General features: G+C 55.0%; 2 protein-coding genes across 3 annotated transcripts; both read right to left on the minus strand.

Annotated features, from left to right (window-relative positions):
• Positions 1-5872: 5872 nt before the first annotated feature.
• LOC128796708 (P2Y purinoceptor 1-like) lies at positions 5873-8379 on the minus strand. Its single transcript, XM_053958608.1, has one exon. The coding sequence runs from the start codon at positions 8176-8178 to the stop codon at positions 7126-7128; it is 1053 nt and encodes a 350-aa protein (XP_053814583.1). The 5' UTR covers positions 8179-8379; the 3' UTR covers positions 5873-7125.
• A 4499-nt stretch (positions 8380-12878) lies between these two features.
• CCN5 (cellular communication network factor 5) lies at positions 12879-17781 on the minus strand. 2 transcript variants are annotated; one of them, XM_053958597.1, is made up of 5 exons: positions 17661-17781; positions 15165-15381; positions 14282-14533; positions 13896-14089; positions 13296-13392 (listed from the first exon to the last, which is right to left on the minus strand). In XM_053958597.1, exons 1-5 carry the CDS (start codon positions 17718-17720, stop codon positions 13369-13371), a joined length of 747 nt encoding a protein of 248 aa, XP_053814572.1. In that variant the 5' UTR covers positions 17721-17781; the 3' UTR covers positions 13296-13368. The 2 variants fall into 2 exon arrangements, with proteins under 2 accessions (XP_053814571.1, XP_053814572.1); XM_053958596.1 differs by lacking the exon at positions 13896-14089 and having other exon boundaries at positions 12879-13392.
• Positions 17782-19602: the final 1821 nt, after the last annotated feature.

The following is a 19602-nucleotide window of genomic DNA, read 5'->3' on the forward strand; positions in this document are numbered from 1 at the left end:
CTTAGCTTTAATTATAAAATAATAAGATAAAATCATAATGCCTCTATTTAAAAATCTGTGGAAATATTGGCTGAGAATCTGTTAAATCAAAGCTGTCCACCAGTCTGGATGGGGTTTTGGGGCGGGGAGGCTCTGTGGTGATGCTGCCAGTGCCAGAGTGGACCAGTACTGCCAGGAGATCCTGGATCCCTGTGATGAAGGAGAGAGGCTTTGGGAGTGTGTCTGGAGAAGGATCCTGCTCCTGGGCGAGGTGAGTCTGGAACTGAGCTGCCATGGCCACCAGCACAGAGTCAGCGTAGGGCCACGGCCACAGGGAGAGCGGGGCCTGGGCCCGGGCGTGCCTCTGCCCCGCCACGGGCGGCAGCAGCACGGCGCTAGAAATGACTTCCCTGCATCACAGCCTGTGGCACTGCCAGGAAGGTCAGGGGTGAGGGGGGACAAAGGATCTGGGAAGGAACTACAAATACGTGAGACTCTTTTGGAGGGTTCCCCGGCGACAGCGTTGCCCCTGTGCTAGGAGGCAGCCCACGCCATGGTAGCACGGCTCTGCAGGGATTGGAAAGGTCCTGAACAGCTGCAGGGATGCTGTGGGACACGCCAGGGGGAGAGATGGGCTCTGCCGTGCTGGGTGCCGTGCGGCGAGCGCTGGGTGGCCTCAGCGCAGAGGTGTCTGCCCGCATGCTGGGTGCGCTAAGCGGGTCCCCCGCACCCCATGGCAGCGCCCTTCCCCACCGCGGGCTGGTGGGGCAGGAGGCAGCGCCTGTGCCTGCCTGGGTGTGCTTCAGGCAGGGACGGAGGTGGGTCCGTCCCGCGGGGCAGCTGAGCCCCGCTCCGGGCGGCAGCCGGGGCGCTGAGCCGGCGGCGCGGGCGCTGCCGCAGTCCCGGCTGCGGCCCCCGGAGCTCCGCTTCCCGGGCAGACAGTTTACAGCAAATGGCTCCTTTCGATGCTAAAAATAACCCGCTAGAAAACAAATCTGCCCCATGACTTCAACCGGAGAGAAGTGCATTTATTAGCAAAACTCAAGATGTCCTTTCCTGTTTTTCTCTGAAGAACCGATGCTGAGAGGTTGATTGAGCTTCCCAGCCAGGCACCGACTTATTTCAATGCAGGGTTTGATTCCTACAAGATTCATTTTTCTTTCTCTGCTAGCGATGCTCCATGGCTGGTCCCACACTCCACTGGCCAGAACAGCTCTGGGTTTGGGGCCACAAGCGATTTCCCAGCCGAGGGAGCTGTAAATGCCCTGTGAAAGTGCTCCTGCTGCCCATGCCTGAGAGCACAGCAGGTTCCCAGCGGGGAATGAACAGAACAAAATGAAATATTTGTTTTCTCTTGCAGTGTAAGCACCATGTTAGGGACTTGTTTCTTCCTCCACCTTAAAACCGCAGATTTTACTAAGTCTTGTTTATATACAAATGTTTCCAGCTGTTTCTCTCCAGACTTTTCTCTGGAAGGACTAACTGGGGAGATAAGACAGATCCTCTCTGAATTGCAAATGCAAAAACGTCCCTGAGTTCTCTTGGCTCAGCTGCTTGTCCCCTGGTCCAGCCTTGGACCCCCACAGCCCGCTTTATGGAGGCAATGGGAACCTCCCCCAGGCTGGGATTGGCAGGTGTGGCTGCAAGTCCAGCCCTCATCCCTGTGCCTCGCCTTTGGGAGAGGATGCGTCCTGTACTCCCAGGCTGAGTCTGCTGCTTTGTCCATGAGCCACCCTCTGCTTCTACCTGCCCCACTGGAAAGGGAAATAAAGTTTCAGCTCGTGAAGCCCCTCTGCCTCACTGTGCCCCCTGTGCTGCTGCTGTCTGCCCTGGGGCACTCTGCCAGAGCTTTTCCCACATCCCAGCTCAGTGCAATGGGATAGTGGCCCTGTTGTTTCAGCTTTGCACACAGAAGGTTTCTTTCCTCCAACAGCCCCGAGGAAGCTGCAGCATCTCATGATGGGTAGTGCAGACCTGCTGGGGTCTTGGATAGCCCCAGGCTCATGGATGAGCTGCATCCCAAAGGAACTGCGTCCCCATCTCCTCTGGACTCTCATCATGGCACTGTGTGGCCAGCACTACACACTTTCAAAGGGAGGTTTTTGCCTCCAAACCAAGTAACACGTCATTCAGTGAGAATGCCTGGCTCTTGGCACCCCCACCAGTGAACCTGTCGCTGAGCTCTCCTCTGCACCAGCAGCTTCCCATTGCCATGGGACTGTCTGCCTGGACTGGAGACACGGAGGTTCTGCAGGGTGGGCTGTGCTGGTAAAGAGCAGACTGGAAGCCGTGGTGGGTGGTTCTCCCCACCTCTGCTGAGCACAGAGGTGCACCTCTGCACCTCCACATGTGAGCAAAGGCAGACAGGACAGAGTTAACCTGTCTCCTGTCCTTGGATGTCCTGAGCACAGCACGGAAGCAGCCTCTCCAAGGAGGAGCTGTGGTGCCTTTGGCAAGCCTGGGAGCTCTCTGATGCTCCTTAGGGTAAACTTTTTGCCCATAAACCCAAACAAGCAGAAGAATTTCACGCTGGCTGGGCTGTGCGTTGGCATGAAAGGCTCTTCAGGGAGCCAGATTGGATCTGAGTGTCTCCTGTTCATGACAGAGCGGAGGTGTTGGGCAAAATTCAAATGATAGCTTCCTCTCAGGATGCTGAGGAGGCAGCACAGGTCGTGGTGCACTGAGCATCTCCCGGGGGTTTCTCACTGCCCCGCTCCTGTGCTGGCGCCTGCCCCGAGCAGCGATCCGGGGCAAGGAGCTCTTGCTGCGGGGGGACATTTAAAGGAACAGCGTAAAAAATGTCACAGCTCTTTTAAACCTGGTCTCAGCGAGTCCTCCAGGACAAATCGGTGCCCGCAGGGTGCAGCCGCAGTCGCTCTGTAGCGCACATACAAATGCGCGCTGGGGCTGGGAGCGGCGCAGCGCCGCGGCCGGAGCTGCCCGTGCGCTCCTCGCTCTCACGCTCCCCAGGTCCCGCGCAGCACGGCATCACCTATTTATAACTGCGTGCACTGCAGGAGCAGTATTGGACTGATGGCTTCACCCAGGCACGCTAAGTGTTGTTCTATTTCTGTGATCTGCTCTCTTCTGCACAAGCTGTTGGTCCCTCGGATGCCAAAGCACTCCACGTAGTAGAGACAAAGACTCAGCTTCTTCTCTTTTATTAAAATATTCCCCAACAGCACCGCAGTGGCAGGTATATTTACCATTTTCCCCAGTTCACCTGGATAATTGCATCTACTATTCCTTCCCAGTCTGATCGATATCCTTGGTAAATAAGATAACCTGTCAGGTCTGTTGTCACTGCAGCCAAAGGTACTTTAGCAATGAAATTGTTTTGCTGAAGAAATAAATGGCTCTCATAGAATCTGAGGATGCTGTGACCTTTCATTAGTGACCTGAGTGACTCATCCCTTTTTGTGTGCACACTGCAGCCTCCCACCATGCTGTAAAAGACGCTCCACCAAAGTCCCACTGCTGGGTGCCTGGAGTAATGGGGAGCCAAGTCCTGCGGGAGCCTCCTGCTCTGGCTGCTTCTCCTCCAGCTTCACACAGGCTCTTCACACCTCGCCTGGGCCTGGGGGTTCTCATGTTATGGCCATGGCCTGCTTGTCCAACAGGCACACGTGCACCACCTCAGTGCCCCAGTGATGTCCCCAGCACCCCCAGCCCCTGTGTGCAGCAGCTCCTGCTCTCCCGGGCTGTGGGAGTCTCTGACACAAGGGCATGAGCCCACGTTCTCAGCACAGGGCAGCCAAACCACACTTGTTTAGCAATCAGGGCTCCACTGGCCATACCAGCACCCCTGAACTGAGTCAGAGCCAGATTTTATCTAATGTGTGCAAAATGAAAAAAAGAATTAATCAGAGTTGAGTTCTTTGCAGTTAGAAGCTGCTGATAGCAATATTTTCTTCTTGTAGAGTGTTTTGCATGCCAAAAAAAAAAAAACCCAGTTCTGCATTTTCTAGGAAAAAAGTGGTTGTACATCTGTGCATCTGTACGTGTGCCTGTTTTTTCTGCCTGACTGGCTTCCCTGGGCTGTCAGCTCAAAAGTTCTGTGTAACATAACAAACCTTGACTGCGTTTGCCACATATCCTCAACCAAGAGCGGTTTATTTAATGAAGCAAGAAATGCTGCCAAATTTCCAGGCTTGATCCTGGTCCCATTAGTGTCAGGAGGAGAATTCCCACAATGTTTGATTTATTGGTTGGGTCTAATCTTGATAAAGGAGTTAAAAATCTGCTTTCAGCTTGATTTTGCAGACGAGACCATTGCTCCATGCTGCTGCACCAGAGAGGCTGTGGGAATAGCAGGGAGTGCAGGTGGGATTCCTCTCACTTGCTTTTAGACATCTTCAGAGAGCTAAGGAAAGGAAAGAGGAATGTTCAGCTCATCATAAGGCAGGAGCCCAAAAGGGGTGATGATTCAGGAGGTAACCATGGCACAGCTTCTCCAGTGACACCGGCCCCTTCCTGCCAGCAGCAAATGCTTGTGTGTGGCCCTGCCAATGTCTGGCAGAGTGTTGGGAGAAGGGGAAGAACCGTTATGATAGCTCCCTGCCTTCCCTGCCCGTTTACCCACTCCCAAAAGTTCTTCCCATGCCACAGGTGGGACCTGGGACAGGCTGGGTGCTGCCCATGCTGGTTGCTCCAGGCACAATCCCACCCTCTGGTTCCAGGGGATAAAGAGCCCAGGGAGGTTTTGAGCGGGGAGCTGTGCCCACACGCTTTGAGCAGGGTCCCTGCAGTGACCACACACCTCCATGTCCCACAGAGAGCAGCAGCTGCTTCTGGGAGGGAAGGAACCTCCCTGGCAGTGAGGACAGGAAGGAGGGAAGGAGGAGGGAAGACTGGAGGAAGGAGGGTGGTTTTGTTGCCCCATCACCAGCTCTGAAGAGGCTCTTGTGCCAGGGGTTGAGCCTTAATTAGACACACACCTAATAAAGGGAAAGAGCTCATTCCCCCCAGTTCACATGGGAAGCAGCACTGTCAGAGAATCAAGGGGACTGTGAAGTTCTAGACTGAAAAGTATTTAAAAATCCCACCCCAAATATCTCAGACATCAGCCCAACACACAGATCCTTACAGGCTTTTGCTGCTTTGACAGATACAGAACACAGAAAAACATGCAGATTTATGCCTGCAACCGTCCTTGGGGCTCAGAGATGCTTCTTAAGACACAGATCTTTAAATCATTATTAAAAGTGAAGGGAGGGGGCACTGGAGAAGACAAGCAGACACATCTGGGCACAAGGATGCAGGGGGTGAGAGCAGAGTTGCAGAGTTTGCAGTGCTCCCTCCCCAGATGTGGTGATGCTTTACTTCAACCAATCCTGCCCAAAGGCGGGCAGTGAGTGACAGGGTGTCACAGAGTGGGAGCCAAGGCTGGTTCTCTGGGGAGCTGTAGCATCTTAGACAGGATCCATGTGTGAAGATGGAAGAGCTGGACAGCTTTCAGAGGCGTGGGTGTTTTTTGAGGAAAGGAGAAGAGTTTACAGCTCTGGAGAAGCCCAGATCTGGAGCATGTGTGCAAGGAGCAGGGACCAGGTCTGATCCTAATGTCTCAATCTTCCTACTACAAAGACAGAAGATCTCATTGGTGAATTTATGCTTTAATTTTCCTCTGGATGAGGTGGGAGCTAGAGATTTCAGGCTCTGCTGGACCCCTGACTGGTGCTGAGCAGACTCCTCAGTGTGTGCCTGTCACAGATCACTCTCCACTGGCTTCCTGCAGTCTCCTAGCAGTTCCCTGTCTGCAGAGTGCTGGGAAGATCATCACCACTCCCTGAGCAGGCAGGCCCCTGCTCCAACCCGCAGGCCACCTGGCTCCCAGGTTCCCATAAAGCTTTAAAAGAAGCCAGACATTTCACAAGTGAAAGCATGAGGTGTTTATTTGCACTGCAGACATATTAACTGTGCTGAAAGCCAGCCATGCACCCTCCGCTGCCCAGCTAAGGTGGGTCTGTGTGAGGAACAGCTGACAGCGATAAATGTCAGGAAAAGAGCACAACGTCCGTCTGTGGGCCAGTGCTTTCCCAGAAAGGGCTGATTTTAACTCACAGTCCACTTCCTTCAGCTGGGCTCCAAAAGCTGCTGTTGCTGCAAATCACATTATTGAATCGAAATGTTCGAGCTGTTTGTAGTGGGTAACACTGAGATCAAAAACGAAAATACCCTTGGGAGCCTCTGCTCATCTTAAAAGCAGAGATCTGTCAGCCCTGGTGATTACAGATCTTGCCATCACATCCTGCCTTCACAAGCCTTCATGCCAGTGCTGCTTCTCTTTTTATTTGCATTTCTAAATTTTACAAGTCATATCTAATGGCCTCTCAAGGCTGGATGCAAGATGCAAGCACCCACCTGAAGATTTACAAACTCTCTTGGCATTTTCCTGCTGAAAGCAAGAGTTCAGACTACTGCAGTCATTCACCTTCTAAAATAAAACCCCAACCAATAGCCTCCAAAAACTTTAAAATGCCCATTTGTTAGTTCTGATATGTGCTCTTCCAAAAGAGAGGGAGTAATGCCAAAAATGTCTTTTTCTTCTGCAAAGGAGGTGGGCAGTAGAGGATCCCACAGATCCTGAAACAGCTCAGTCAACCAGGAACTGGCACAGCTTAGTAATGTACTTAAAAGCTGATTTTTAAATTAATATTTCCATTTCCAAAGCTCTTCCTCCACTGCAAAAATTTGCTCTCTCAGCTGCTCTGCAATGCAGGACCTCTCTTTAGGTAAAAGAGGGAATGCTGTCTCAAACCCACAGTGCAGTAGAGTGGATGCAGTGGAGGGACAAGGTGTCATTCCCTCCCATCCCTCAGTCACAGAGGAGCTGGGAAGCAAGGGGATGTTCACCAGCTCAGACTGCTGCACGAGAGGCTGGAGGGAAATACTTTGGACTGGAGCAAACGCGATCATCTCCTTCCATCTCCAGGCGTGCTGTAGGCAAAATGGTTGGGTTGAGTAGTTTTGGTTTTGAAATCTGGTCCCAGTTTTTTCTCTGATGCTGACAGTCCTGCCTGTCCCTTGTGAGCACAGAGCCCGTGATGCTGCTGTCACCATCTCTGCAAAGCAGGTGTCAGGGTGCGGGGCTGCCCATGGAGGGGCCAAGCACAAGCTGATGTGGCAGAAGCAGGGGTGTCAGGTACCTCAGAGCTCATTAGAAGCCTCTTCCTTACAAATAATGTCATTCCTCCTCTTCTCAGCTGCCTGGCAAGAGGTTTTGCTGCAGAAGGGTGGCCTCAGACACTGTCTGGCGCTTTGGCGGATGGTCCTCACTCGTGACCTCCAGTCTTTGCTGGTAATCACATAGAGCAGGGGGTTGAGGGCACTGTTGAGGCTGGCCAGGCCCCGAGTCACCTGGTAGGAAATGTAGATGTCCTTTGAAGCCTGTGTGCAGTACTCTTGTGGCCGCCAGCGAAAAAACAAGTTGAGGTTTCTGAAGATGTGGTAGGGGAGGAAGCAGATGGAAAAGAGAACCATGACGAGGATCACCAGTCCGATGCTTCTCCTCCTGAGGCTGGGCTCCACGCTGTCATTCCTGCAGAGCACGAACACCACGCGGCAGTAGCACCCGATGATGATGAGGAACGGGATGACAAACCCAGTCACGGTGACAGCAAAGGTGTAGGGCAAGTAAACATCCAGGTGCTCCTGTCCTGTCGTGTCATGGCACTGCGTCCTCTTGTCATCTGCCTTGCTGAAGGCAAGGTCAGGAGCGATCTGCGCAATGACCCACACCCAGACGGTCGCGCTGAGCCACGCGGAAGAGGCCGCACCCCGGCACCTGCCCCGCGCCTGCAGCGGGTGCACGATGCCCAGGTAGCGGTGGATGCTGATGCAGGTGAGGAAGCCGATGCTGGCGTAGAGGTTGAGGTGGAAGAGGCTGCGGGTGAGGCGGCACCAGGGCTGCCCGAAGATCCACACCCTGCCTTGAAGGTAGTAGCTGACGAGGAAGGGCAGTGTGCTGACGTAGAGCAGGTCAGCCAGCCCCAGGTTGCCCACCAGCAGGCTGAGGGGCTGGCGGGCACCCTCGCGGGGCCCTGTGCAGAGGTGCCACAGCCCCAGCCCGTTCCCCAGCAGCCCCAGGGGGATCACGGTCAGGTACACGGCGGGCAGGAAGCGCTGGGCGAAGGCGGAATCCACGGGGCAAGGAGCCCGAGTGCCATTGCCGGGCCACGTGGAGAGAGCGTCCGCAGCCATGGGGCGCTGCGGCAGCCCTGCCAGGGTGGCAGCTGGTGGCAGAGCTCGGAGGCACCGGTGCCCGCGGCAGCAGCGTGTCCTCTGGCACAGGCAGCGGCTCCCCTCACCTCTCCTCTCCTGCTGAGCCCGGCCCGGGACTTCGGGGTGCCGGGCTTTACCCGGGACACGGGGAGGATGTGCCGACAGCAGCCTCAGCGGAGCGGCTTCCGCCACTCCCCCGGCGCCTCCCCCCAGCCCACTCGGAGCCGGGTGCCAGGGTCACGCAGCCCCCTGGCTATTTTGGGTGCTGGGAGTGCCTGGAGGGAGCAGGAGGCACGGTGGCGGCAGAGAGATGCCTGAAGAGGGGAGCCAAAGCTTTCAGCCCGTTTCTTTTCTGTCCCACTCGCGGTCAGGAGAAACCTCTCGGTTTTCCACACCGGGGGCTGGAAGCCTGCACCCCATGAGCCACCCTCACTGCCATTCCTGACAGCCTTTTCCCTGGCTGCAACGCTCAGAAAGACCGGGAGCAGAGGTACGGAGGACACTGGCAGGGTTCCGTGGGGCTCATGCTGCCATCGCCGGTGCCGCAGGCAGTGCCCGCAGGCAGAGATGTTCCAGGCTGTCTGCCCCCAGCACAGGCAGAGTGAGCCCTGCTCAAGAGCTGCCCCCTCCCTACAGCTGCTCCTGCTGCCTACTTCTATCTCCCTCCCCAAGCACAGAAACCCTTTCCCCGTTCCTCCTTCGAGCGGTGCAGAGCCGTGCAGGGAAAACGTGAGATGGGCTGTGCCCTTCCTTTCCTGTCACAGCGACCGTGAGGCAGGAGACACCCAGATACCGGGGCAAGAGCTAAAACACCCAGATACTGGGGCAAGAGCTAAAACACCCAGATACTGGGGCAAGAGCTAAAACACCCAGATACTGGGGCAAGAGCTAAAACACCCAGATACTGGGGCAAGAGGCAAAACCAGCGACCCCAAAGCAGACCCCGAGGAAGGGCAGCCCGATTGCATTGCTGAGCAGCTGCTGCCGCATAAACGGGGCCAGAAGTCACTCGGATTTGCAGGCGCGGAAGTTAACGGAGAAGCAATCAGCAGGGAGAGAGATTTACCCTGTTAAGCCATTTCCCAAAGGAAAACTACCTTGGGTGAAAGGCTAGGCTCTGGAAAGACCATGTCCGCTTGCTTTCCGGGAATTGAATCCGGGCAGGGAATGGGAGGAGGCTGGTATCTCATTAGCCAGTGGGGAGGAGGAGGAGGGAGGGTGAGTCCTGCCCAGCCATCCCTCCTCGGGAGCAGCTGAACATCGCTGGACCGCGCTCGGGCACGGCAGCTCGGGGACACGGTGGGGAAGCCCAAGACGCAGTTGGGGTGGGGGTTAGCTGCGTGCTGAGAGTGCCAGTGTGTTTGTTGACTTCAGAAAGCAGTTGCTGGAGCAGATAAGAGGTGGGAAACGTTGTGCGTTATTTCCTGCCTCTGTAATAGAATCTCACCACTATGGGTGTGCCGCCGAAAAGATGAAGAGTGGAAGCTGTTTCCTTGTAGTGAAGATATGGCTTTTCTGCGGTTTGCAGAGGCTCTGGTGGGTCTGTGCCCCTGGAGTTACAGCAGCAGAGGGGGTCCATGGGGGTGCACCCCTCAGGGAAGTGACCCCATCCTGCCCTGCTCCTGCCCCCTTTGCCTCTGTGCACTTCAGCTGTTCCTGCAGCCTGGGCTTGGGGTGGTACTTGCAGAGCAACTTTACAGAGGTGTGGAAAGACAGCGAGAGGAGAGGAACAAACTGGGAGCAGTTCCCTTTGTCCCAGAGTATCAACCGTTGGGGAAACTGAGGCAGAGACAGCAGCTGGTTGGGAGGGCTTCTGTGATCATGGGAAGGATCATGAGCTGCTCTCAGCAATGAAGGCAAAGCTTTCTCTGTCCCGAGAATGAAAGCTTGGAGCTGGTGCCTCCTGCCATGGGAAGAGAGGAGCAGGGCAGGGCATGGGGAGCACTGCCCATGAATGGCTGGAGCCCCATGCCCTCCACATCTCCTGTTCCCTGGACCCCTTGGAGGCACAATCACAGAGCTTTTCTCTTGTGCCTGACTCCTGTGTGTTTTGACCCTGGTTTCACTCACAGTACAGGTGCTACTGCCAGCTCTGCCCAAACATCCTGCATGAGGATGCTCCCCTCTGGCTTCTGGCTCTGGCAGGCAACAGCAGTGCTGATGTCAGGATGAGAACCAAGGGCCAAGACAGCTCCTGCAAACACATAACCTGAACATATGTTTCCAGGAGAAATTAAAAACCCATTTAATCTACTTGATTTTTTTTCGGTTGAGCACTGCATTCCTGTGCTCCATTTCTGAAAATGTTTCACTTTAACAAGGGGCTCATCCAGCCCTCTCTCACCCAACTCTTTGCATTTAAAAATCATCAATCATGAGAATGGCTTGAAAAAGAAATTCTGATGCATGTTGTTTACTCATCCAGTAGGACAGTTTTCCTTCAGCAGCTGCGTGTGCTTGCACAGAAATGAGCCGTGATGTGCTGCTCATCACTGGCTCAGGAGTGTGGTTGGCAGATCCCAGGCTGTGTGCAGATGTAGCCTTGTGCCTTGAGGACAGGAGTGAATTTTCTTTCAGTCTGGGGATTTTTATCTTTGCACGTTACCTGTGGATGGGGTGGAATATTCCTCTGTTGCCCCACATGAGCAGGCAAAGCCAGGACCCTGCGTCAGAGCCTCAAATAACCACGTTTCCAGGGTAGCAGGGCTTTAGAGGGAAATATTGTGAGACTAGCAATCAAACTGCAAGAGTTGATTTCCCTGTATTCATAGGGAAAAATAACTCTGATTTATTTGGAATCATTAATTCATTATTTAGATGCTTAGTGAATCAGGGAGACATTCTGCAGGGGAAAAAAAGAGATAATTATAGCAGAGGTGTGTTGAGTCATTTGTTTGAGATGAGAATTGCAGGTTGCTGCCTAAAAAGTGACCTTCTGATTTTTACCATCACCCAGAGGTGGCTAGGCAGGATCTGGGAGTGTGTGACAGCCCTGGCAGCTCACCCAGCCTTGGTGGCTGAGTCCCAACATGCTTGAACAAGAACTGGCTTAAAACCAGGATTTTCAGTACCCATAATGTGTTTTATCCATGTCAGTCGAGGAATGTGGTAGTTTTGAAGTCTACATGAGCTTTAGGTCACCACTTGTTTGGCATGGCCACCAGAGAACTAAAAAAGTCAACCCAAGATGTTTGTTCTGTGATTTGCTGCCTGCTGGAGATTCACCATGTGCCCCCTATCAAACAGAATTAATGATTTGTATTCAGGCTGAGCACCAGATGATTGCAGTAAATAATTCTCTTTGTAGGCAATGTTTCACTGCAAGAGCAGTGAGGTTTCTTTTTTTCTTTCTCTCTCTTTTTTTTTTTTTTTTTTTTACCCCCAAGAGGTGGCTGAATTGCATGCTTGACTTTCATTTTCTTTTCAGTTCTTGCAGGGCCCGAGGGAATGAGTGAGTTGCCTTGGCCCTGCTGCAGGGGAGGCTTTTCCTTGGGCTGGAGAGAGGAGCTCTCCCTGCCATGCAGCCCCTTCACCCCCAGACCTGCCCTGGTCAGGAGCGCAGCTGGTGATGGTGGTTGCACCATGCTGGGGAAGTCCCAGCCCGCGGGAACTGGAGGAAGTGTGAGCTGGCAGTAGGAGGGATGAGCTACAGGGGAGTTTGGGCATTGATTTTTGGGAGCTGAGAAGAGGCTGCAGATGTGGCTGCAGATGCAGCAGCAGTGCAGGCAGTGCCATGCCCTGCCCTGCTCTCCTGCACCTCCCAACACTGGAGACCTGGGCGCTGCTATGGCCAGGGCTGGTGCCATCAGCAGAGCTTATGGCTGGGTAAGAGTGAAGGATTTAACCCAGGATTAATAAATTGTAATAATGTGTTCAGTGCTTTGTTTCACATTCTTTTTCTTTTTCCTTCTCTGACTCTAAGCAGCCTGAACTGAAGTGCCTCCAAGGTGCCCCACCCTGTGCCAGGACTTTCCTGCACCCACCGAGCTGGCCCTGAGCAGCAGGGCTGGGCTCGCCCTGCACAGACAAACTCTACACCTGGATGAGCACATCTTTATTTTTAGTTCCAGAAATATGCATCTAAAAAGTTCATCTCTCACGTGGACACGTCACCCAAACCGCTGCTCCTTCCAGCTGCCTTCCCGCGGTGGAACGCGCGTTCCCTCTGCACATTTGTGCGAGGCCGTTAGAGGGCATTTGGGTTTCATTTTCCATCACCCAGAAGGACTTTTTACTGGGAGAAAGCACAGCCAGAGCAGCCGAGCAGCTCTCCTGCGCCGACTCCCGCATGGCTGGAGCAGCTTCAGCCCGTCGGGAGACGGCTCCGACTCATCTTTGCGATTTGTTTTCCCTTTTTGCTGCTTTTCCCTTGGCCCTGGCTCGCGGGGAGTGTGCTTGGATGGCAGGCGGTATGTCTGGTGCTGCGAGCGGAGTCTCCGGTGTCTGAGCTCCTCGCTTGCCGAAGCCCTGCCAAACCACCAGCGCTTTGGAGGGAAGGAGGCCAGGCAGAGCGGGAAGGCTCGTGTTTCTTCTGGAGGGATGAGGGGAAGGTGAGTTAGAGCTGCCATCAGGAGGACCCTGCCCATGCCCGGGAAGGCAGGGTGAGTACCATGGGCTGGCTGAGCTCCTGCATGGTCGAGCAGCTCAGCCTGGTGTGGCAGTGACTTGTGGGGTGCAGCTTGATGACCTGCTCCCTCCCTGGGGGACCAGGGCATGAGGGTTCCCTCCGGGGATTTTGGCTTCCAGGTGCTGGAGATGGTCTCTCTTGAAGTCCCTGCAAAGCAGAGCTGCGTGATGTGGTGGAGAAGCAGCATCACCTCTTCAGAAGGCCCACTGGTCCAGGAAAGGACCAATTCCTGGTTTCTTGGGTGGGTTTATGCTTGGAGCAGGATTTCCCCATTTCCCATTTCATTCAGCCTAAGGAACTTGGAATGCTGCCCAGTAACCCTGTCTGGGGCAGCGGGGTGTACAGAGGAGGCAGGTGATGGGTGACACGGGGATCTTGGTCTCTGTTTCCAGCCTCCTTTGCAGCCAAAGTCCATAATTTCTTCTCTGTTTTCCCAGTGGAAACACCCTCCATCTTCACCGTAACCACAGGGCCATGGGTTTGTGCCAGACTCTTTGCCGGGATGAGGCGTTGGCTCCAGGGTGAATCCGGGGTGGGCACAGCTACAAACGACCTCCTCTTCCCCTCTGGAAAGGCAGAATGAGATCAGTGGGGAGATGGATAGGGGTGGTGCTGTGTGCCCTGCAGCTGGGCAGCAGGGGCATGTCACATGGCAGTGCAGGGGGCAGAAAGTGCCACCTGCACACCAGAAAGGCAGATTAGCACTGTGTCCCCACCAGGGTTGTGCCAGGCTAATAAAGGAGTGGCAGAAGCCCCTCCCGGGTGTGCCCAGGGAGCCAGGCAGGAGCTGCAAATCCATCTCTGGCCATAGGGGCAGGCTGAGCTCACCTATGTGGGATCCACAGTGTTCCTGGATTCAGACATCCAGAGACCCCAGAATTCTGGTCTGCACCTGCCATCGGCTGTTTTCCAAGCAAAGTCTCAGGAGATGGTTGATGTGTCCCTGAGACACGGCCAGCTCATGGCTCAGGAGAGCTGATGGGGGGCCCACAGGTAAGTGTTGCTGGCACTTCCCTTTGTCAGTCAAACGTGTGCCCAGAGGCAGCAGCTCCACCCAGCCCTCACTCACCGCCGGGAACGCTGCGGGCAGGGCCGGGCAGGGTCTGGCCATGCAGAGCCGCCTCTGGGTCTCCAGCCGGCAGTAGCGGTTCTGGTTGGACACGCGGGTGGCAAAGCCCAGCCCGCAGGTGGCCGAGCAGGCGCTCCACTCCGTGCCCCACTCCGGGCAGGGGTACCGCAGCGGTGGGGACACTGCCCCGGGGGCTGCAAGGAAGGAGAGGGGGAAGGGGTGGTTGGAGGCAGGTGCTGTGCAGTTGCCCTGTGGTGCTGCAGGCAAAGCCCTGCCTGGCAGAGAAACGTGTGAGGTGTCTCCTGCTGATGTTTCACAGCCTGGGGTGAAGGGGCCATCCCCAGAGATTTGCGTGGGCCCCTCCCTGGAGCTGCCCTGCATCTTACCTGCCCTGGCATCCCGGGGAAGGTGCTGGTCCTGGGCTTCACAGATCCACTCCGGGCAGCACTTCCCTGGGATCTCCACGCGGCGGGGGTAGGGGCAGTCCGGGGTGGGCAGCCGCACATTCTCCTGGCAGAGCGGGATGCAGTTGAAGCCCCCGTCCAAGCAATGGCACTGGATTTTGCAGCTGGGCTGGAAAACCTCCCCGTCTCGATAGACACGGCCGTTCACCTCGCAGCCTTCCTCATCATCTTCAACTGCAAGTGACAGCCAGGGAGCCCGTTAGGGACGGAGGGACAGAGAGACCGGGATGGCAGGGGGCAGTGCTGGGGGTAACTGCGGGGCCGAACAAAGGGATTGAAGTGGGGGGAACACAGAATTGACCGAGTGGTGAGCAAGGCAGACATGGGTGTGCAGCAGCGTGTTCATCACTCAGTCTCCTCCCCTTCCCTGTCTTCTCTCCTCATCTCTCTGTTTTCTCAAAGCAACAGCTCACAAGCTGTGAGAACCTCCCTGCCCTGTGGCTCTGACCCTGCCTTCAGGATTTCCAGGCTAGGAAAAGTTTCTTTGAGATTTCTCTGCAGGACCCCCAGGCTCCAGCCTTGGCTGGGTGACTGCAGCATCCCTGGGACCCCCCTGTTCATTCTCACTGAAACCACCCTGAACTGTCAGTCAGAAAGCAGCACAAGAGCTGGCAGGAGATGGGGCACAGCCCCACGGCCAAGCTACAGGCATCATCCTCAGGAAAGCTGCTTTCCTAGCCTGAGCCACTCCCCTGGTGGTGCTGTGGGATGCCTGTAGCCATGTGAGGTCATGGCTGGAGCTGGGCTGTGTGCTGGACTGGAGTGTGGAGGTATCTCCAGGGAAGGTGGGCCCCCCTGTGCTTACAGTTGCAGATGCCTCCTGTCCCTGCAGATGCTGAGCTGTAGTCACAGACGAGGCCCTGGCTCTGGTCACACACGTGCAGGAAGTCGCAGGGCTCTCCCAGGCGCCGAGCACAGATCTTGCAGCAGCCACACCCATCCAGGACCAGGGGGGACCCGCGGGGGCAGCGCGGTGGCACCCAGGGGCAGTAGCATGGTCTCCGGCACAGCTGGGCACAAACCTGTGGAGGTAAAGCTGAATCCATACAGGTGTTTTTTGGCTAACAGCTGCTTTGCCACTGGGACAGCCAGGTAACTTTGTCTCAACCATGGGGACAGATTTTTGGTGGAGGGAGGCTCCAAATCCATGGGAATATCTCAAAGCATTGTGGAAAACTACTGTCCCTTTTGAAGGGCACCTATGGAAAACCATGGAGAATCAAGCATGCTCTGAGGCTCAGCACTCTGAAAGATGGGGACTTCAATGTGCCACTGCTCTGAACATACAGGAGGATGGAGCTACAAGGTGAACATGCCAGGCAGTGGTGGTTATTTAATGAGGTCAGCCCAGTGGGAGAGAGGAAGGGAGGGAGGTAAAGCACCCCACCCCCATGCCTGCCCCCAAGGCAGCAGGCTGTGCCCAGCAGGGACTAAATTCACGTGGTGAGTGCACAGCACCTCACTCCTTACAGTCTTAAGAGCTCTCATTCATGCCAAGGAACAGGACATTGCATCAGCAGTGGGGTCTGAAGCCAGGCAGACCTCAGTGCATTCCTCACTGGTCCAGCTGCATTCTCTGCTTGTCCCTGGCTGCAGCATCCTCACCTGGCCTGGCCCACTGGGCAAGGAGCTCGGAGATAGGCACGTTTTCAAGGACTGGGAGCTGTTTTCTCTCGTGGCTAGACTGAGTAATCACTTTGGCAGGGCTGTGCATTGCAGTCCTTTGCCTGCTCAGCCAATTGTCTGCCAGGGAGGTGCCCACGGGAGTTCACCTGGGCAGGTGGGTGTTTATACCCTTGCCTCATCCTGCTTGCACAACCACTGTGGCACCAACAGCTCTTTTAGGCAGCCCTTGAGCTCCCATCATGTCACATGTGACAGAACTATTGCACATAGAGCCTGAAGCCATGAGAGTTGGCTCTGCAGTTTGGAAGTGAACCCTTTGCAGTGCTGGCCTGACAGTGATGTGAGCCCCCTGGCAGCCCTGCTGCTCGGCTCCATGCACATGCTGCTGGATGCAGGGCCAGCGTGTGCAGCACAGCAAACATGCAACCAAAACATTCATCCCTGCCCTGGTCCAGGTACTGGTGTGACTGCTGAGTCTGCCAGGAGAGCGATGGGCTCAGCCAGACCATGTAGGTTTTAGATACCATTTTTCTTTCTCTTTCAGTTTCTCCCAGCGGCATCAGGACTGACATGATGACTCAGACAGAGAGGGTAGCTCCTGGTGCTCTATCTGTTCCCCATTTGCAGCAGTTCAGATGCTTTTCATGGGGCTGTAGGAGTGTCAGTGCCAATAACTGGAGTTGAAATATGGAATGGGATTTGGTAATCTGAATCTTGTTCTAGTTCTGCCAGTGAGCAGCATTATTAATGTGGCAGTGACCGAGGGACTGGCTGTGGTGGCCAGGTTTGGGCTGGCAGCACGATGGTCCTTGGTGATTCTCCAGGCACTCGTGAGCACCTGGGGCAAGAATCATTGCTGTTACAGCTTACCCAGGCAGCCAAGGGCATTTTTCATCTTTCAGGAGATTGTTATTAGAAATCAATGTTTTAGAAAGATTAGCCAAGCCATAAATCCATTTCTCCTGCTCCTTGTAATTTATTTGTCTTTATGTGACAATGTGGCTTCTGTCAGAGGTCTGAACTCTCTGGGAAAAGAGTCAAATAGGCACGATGTTGCCACGACATCCCTGCTTGGGGATTCAAGCAACAATTAGAACTTGGAGCTGAGATGCCCCAAATTTTTCAACATTCCTGTTCTCTGCACAGGCAAATATTTTCACACAGAGTCCAAGAGAAAAAAAAAAAAATCTCTACAACAACCCAAATCCCAAATTGGAGGCACTGGCTTGGCGTGAGCATTCCGAGAAGCGGGGAGAGCTGAGTAATGAATGCCAGGGCTGGTGCTCGTGGCTTGGCCCCTGCCTCGGGAGCCTGGGCGGGGATGGAGGAGCCTGGAGGAGCCGCTACCGCCCAGCTGCTGCTCGCTGGCTCGCGGGGACCGAACGCAGCCCAGCGCGGAGAGCGGCAGGGAGGGCGGGCGAGCGGCGCATTGCTGGCATTCCTGTGCGCTCCCGGGGCTCGTACAGCGAGCCTTGGGCCCAGGAACGCTCGGACCCTGCCGCTTCATCTCAAACACCTCTCCGAGCACAGCTCTGCCCCCTGCATCAACACAGCCTGGCTGCCGGCCGGCGAGAGCCACCGGGCTCGTGGTGACACCCCAGTCCCTCCTGCACCCCACTTTGCCAGAAGCGGGTGCTGCACGGCTAAAGCTGCCCCAGTGCCCCATCTCCCTTACCTTGGAGAGAATGCAGAGGAGGGAGAGGAAGAGAAGCTGCTTCTCCAGCTGGAGCCTCATGCTGCTCTCCCCTGTGCCACTTCAGCACATCACCCCCCAGGCAGTTTGGAGGCAGTGTTCGCAGGTTTTAAAGCCCAGAGTAGGTCCTGCTGGTGTTTATACTCTCCCTGCTCTGATGTCACTCACAGGCTCCAATATAAACATGAGTAGGTTTGGACAAACCTCAAGATTTTCTTTTTTTTCCTTTCTTTTTTTTTTTTTTTCCAGCCCACATTCCAGCTGCCATTTCCACTCTTCTCAAGGTGAGAATATGCTGTCCACCAGGACAAGGAGTGAAGGGAAGGGATGCTGTGCTGTCCCTGGCAAGCAGGGAAGAGAGGCTGGGGAACCAGGCTGGTGGGGTGATCCAGCTCCTTTCTCCTAGCCTGGGAGAGAAGCTTCATGCCCTATCCTACTGATCAAAGTCTGCCCAGGCAGAGCTGGTATCTTCCTCCTGGGATTTGAAGGGATTGGCAGGACTGTCCCTGCTGCTGCCGTGGGACAATGCCGTGACCAGGCAGCAACAGGGCATCCACCCCTATATTTAATGCTGCACCCAATGCATGGCAGGCTGTGCAAAAGGGGTCACCCAAAGAAGCTGGAAATGGATTTGCTGTGGTGGTGGTGCTGCCACATCATCCCCATCCTGAGAGAGACCGTGGCCACCTGGGTAGGCTGCTGGGATGGGGTGGTTGGATGCACATTGTGTTGCATTGTCTTGGGTACCTGATGCAGAGAAGGCTGCAGCCTGACCCTGCTGATTTCAAGCCCTGTAAACACAAGTTCAGCCCCTGAAGTATTATGGTCATCTTAATAAATTGTGAGAATTATCAATCCAAGTTTGGTGATGAAAAGCAAGTGCTCAGCCATTGCCTCCCAATGCTTTCTAAGTCTGCCCTCTGCAAGCTTTTCTCTTGTCCCGTGTGACTGAGGATCTGAGGCTGGCTCTTAGGAAAGACAAACCTAAGCACTTCAAGACCTACACTAGACAGAGCCACTTCCCCATATTCCCATTCCCCAGGTCTTATCACAAGATATGAGAGGACAATTTGTGAGCCCAGAGCTCAAAGGAGAGGCCTGAGCATAAGGATGCAGGATTTCCTGCAGCTCTCCCTGGCTCCTCTCCTGCACCCCTGCCCCTTGCCTGCAGGATGTGTTCTGGGGCCAGGACTACTGCTCCTGTGCTAGCCAAGGGATGGATCCTGGTGGCTGTGCACAGAACTGCCTGTATCATTCAGGCATGATGAGAACTGCTGCTAGATATCAGGTCTGTGATGGCCAACACACAGGAGGTGCTGGCTGCTATAAGCAGAACACCAAAACCACATAACAAAGAGTGATGCCCCATCTGTCCCTCTGGCCTATTTTCCCTCTGTTTTGCTTTTGTGAAACAGGTTCTCAGTCACCTGAGCAGCAATCCTGACCTCAGCTCCATGCTTTGCAGAGCCTGGAAGCCAGGGCATGGAGCAGGGTGGGCACAGCCCAGCAGGGAGGCGTGCAGACTGAACTCTCACATTACCACCCCAAATCTCTGCTTTGGCTGTGCTTCATCAGCTGCAGTCAGGCTGTTAACGAGGCCACGGCAGCTTGTGGGAATAGCAGGACACTTTCCAAAGGCTGCTGTCACTTATGCAAGTGCCGGAGCCTCCGCTCTGCATGTTGGAGCCCCCAGCTCTGTGCATCACCCAGGCCATGCCTGGAGGTGCAGGGATCTGCTCTGGCAGCCCTGCCTGTGGCAAGGCAGGCATGAGGAGGGCACATCGCTTTGAACTCACCAGCAGGGGGTTGGTTCAGGACTGATGGGTGCTCACAAACCTGAGGGTTTGACATCTAAGGCTGGAGACACCTCTCATGTTCCACTTTCTGCTCTGGTGGCAGTGCCCTCCCACTGGCTACAGCTCAG

This window comes from Vidua chalybeata, chromosome 17 (genome assembly GCF_026979565.1).
Source record: "Vidua chalybeata isolate OUT-0048 chromosome 17, bVidCha1 merged haplotype, whole genome shotgun sequence".
NCBI classification, from domain to species: domain Eukaryota; kingdom Metazoa; phylum Chordata; class Aves; order Passeriformes; family Viduidae; genus Vidua; species Vidua chalybeata.

Coding starts and splice junctions, on each gene's coding strand:
- LOC128796708 (XM_053958608.1), bottom strand. CDS start 8,178: ATGGCTGCGGACGCTCTCTCCACGTGGCCCGGCAATGGCACTCGGGCT.
- CCN5 (XM_053958596.1), bottom strand. CDS start 17,720: ATGAGGCTCCAGCTGGAGAAGCAGCTTCTCTTCCTCTCCCTCCTCTGC. Junction 14,534..15,164: donor GACAGGAGGCATCTGCAACT/GTAAGCACAGGG, acceptor TGTCACTTGCAG/TTGAAGATGATGAGGAAGGC. Junction 13,393..14,281: donor TCCCCGGGATGCCAGGGCAG/GTAAGATGCAGG, acceptor CTGCCTTTCCAG/AGGGGAAGAGGAGGTCGTTT.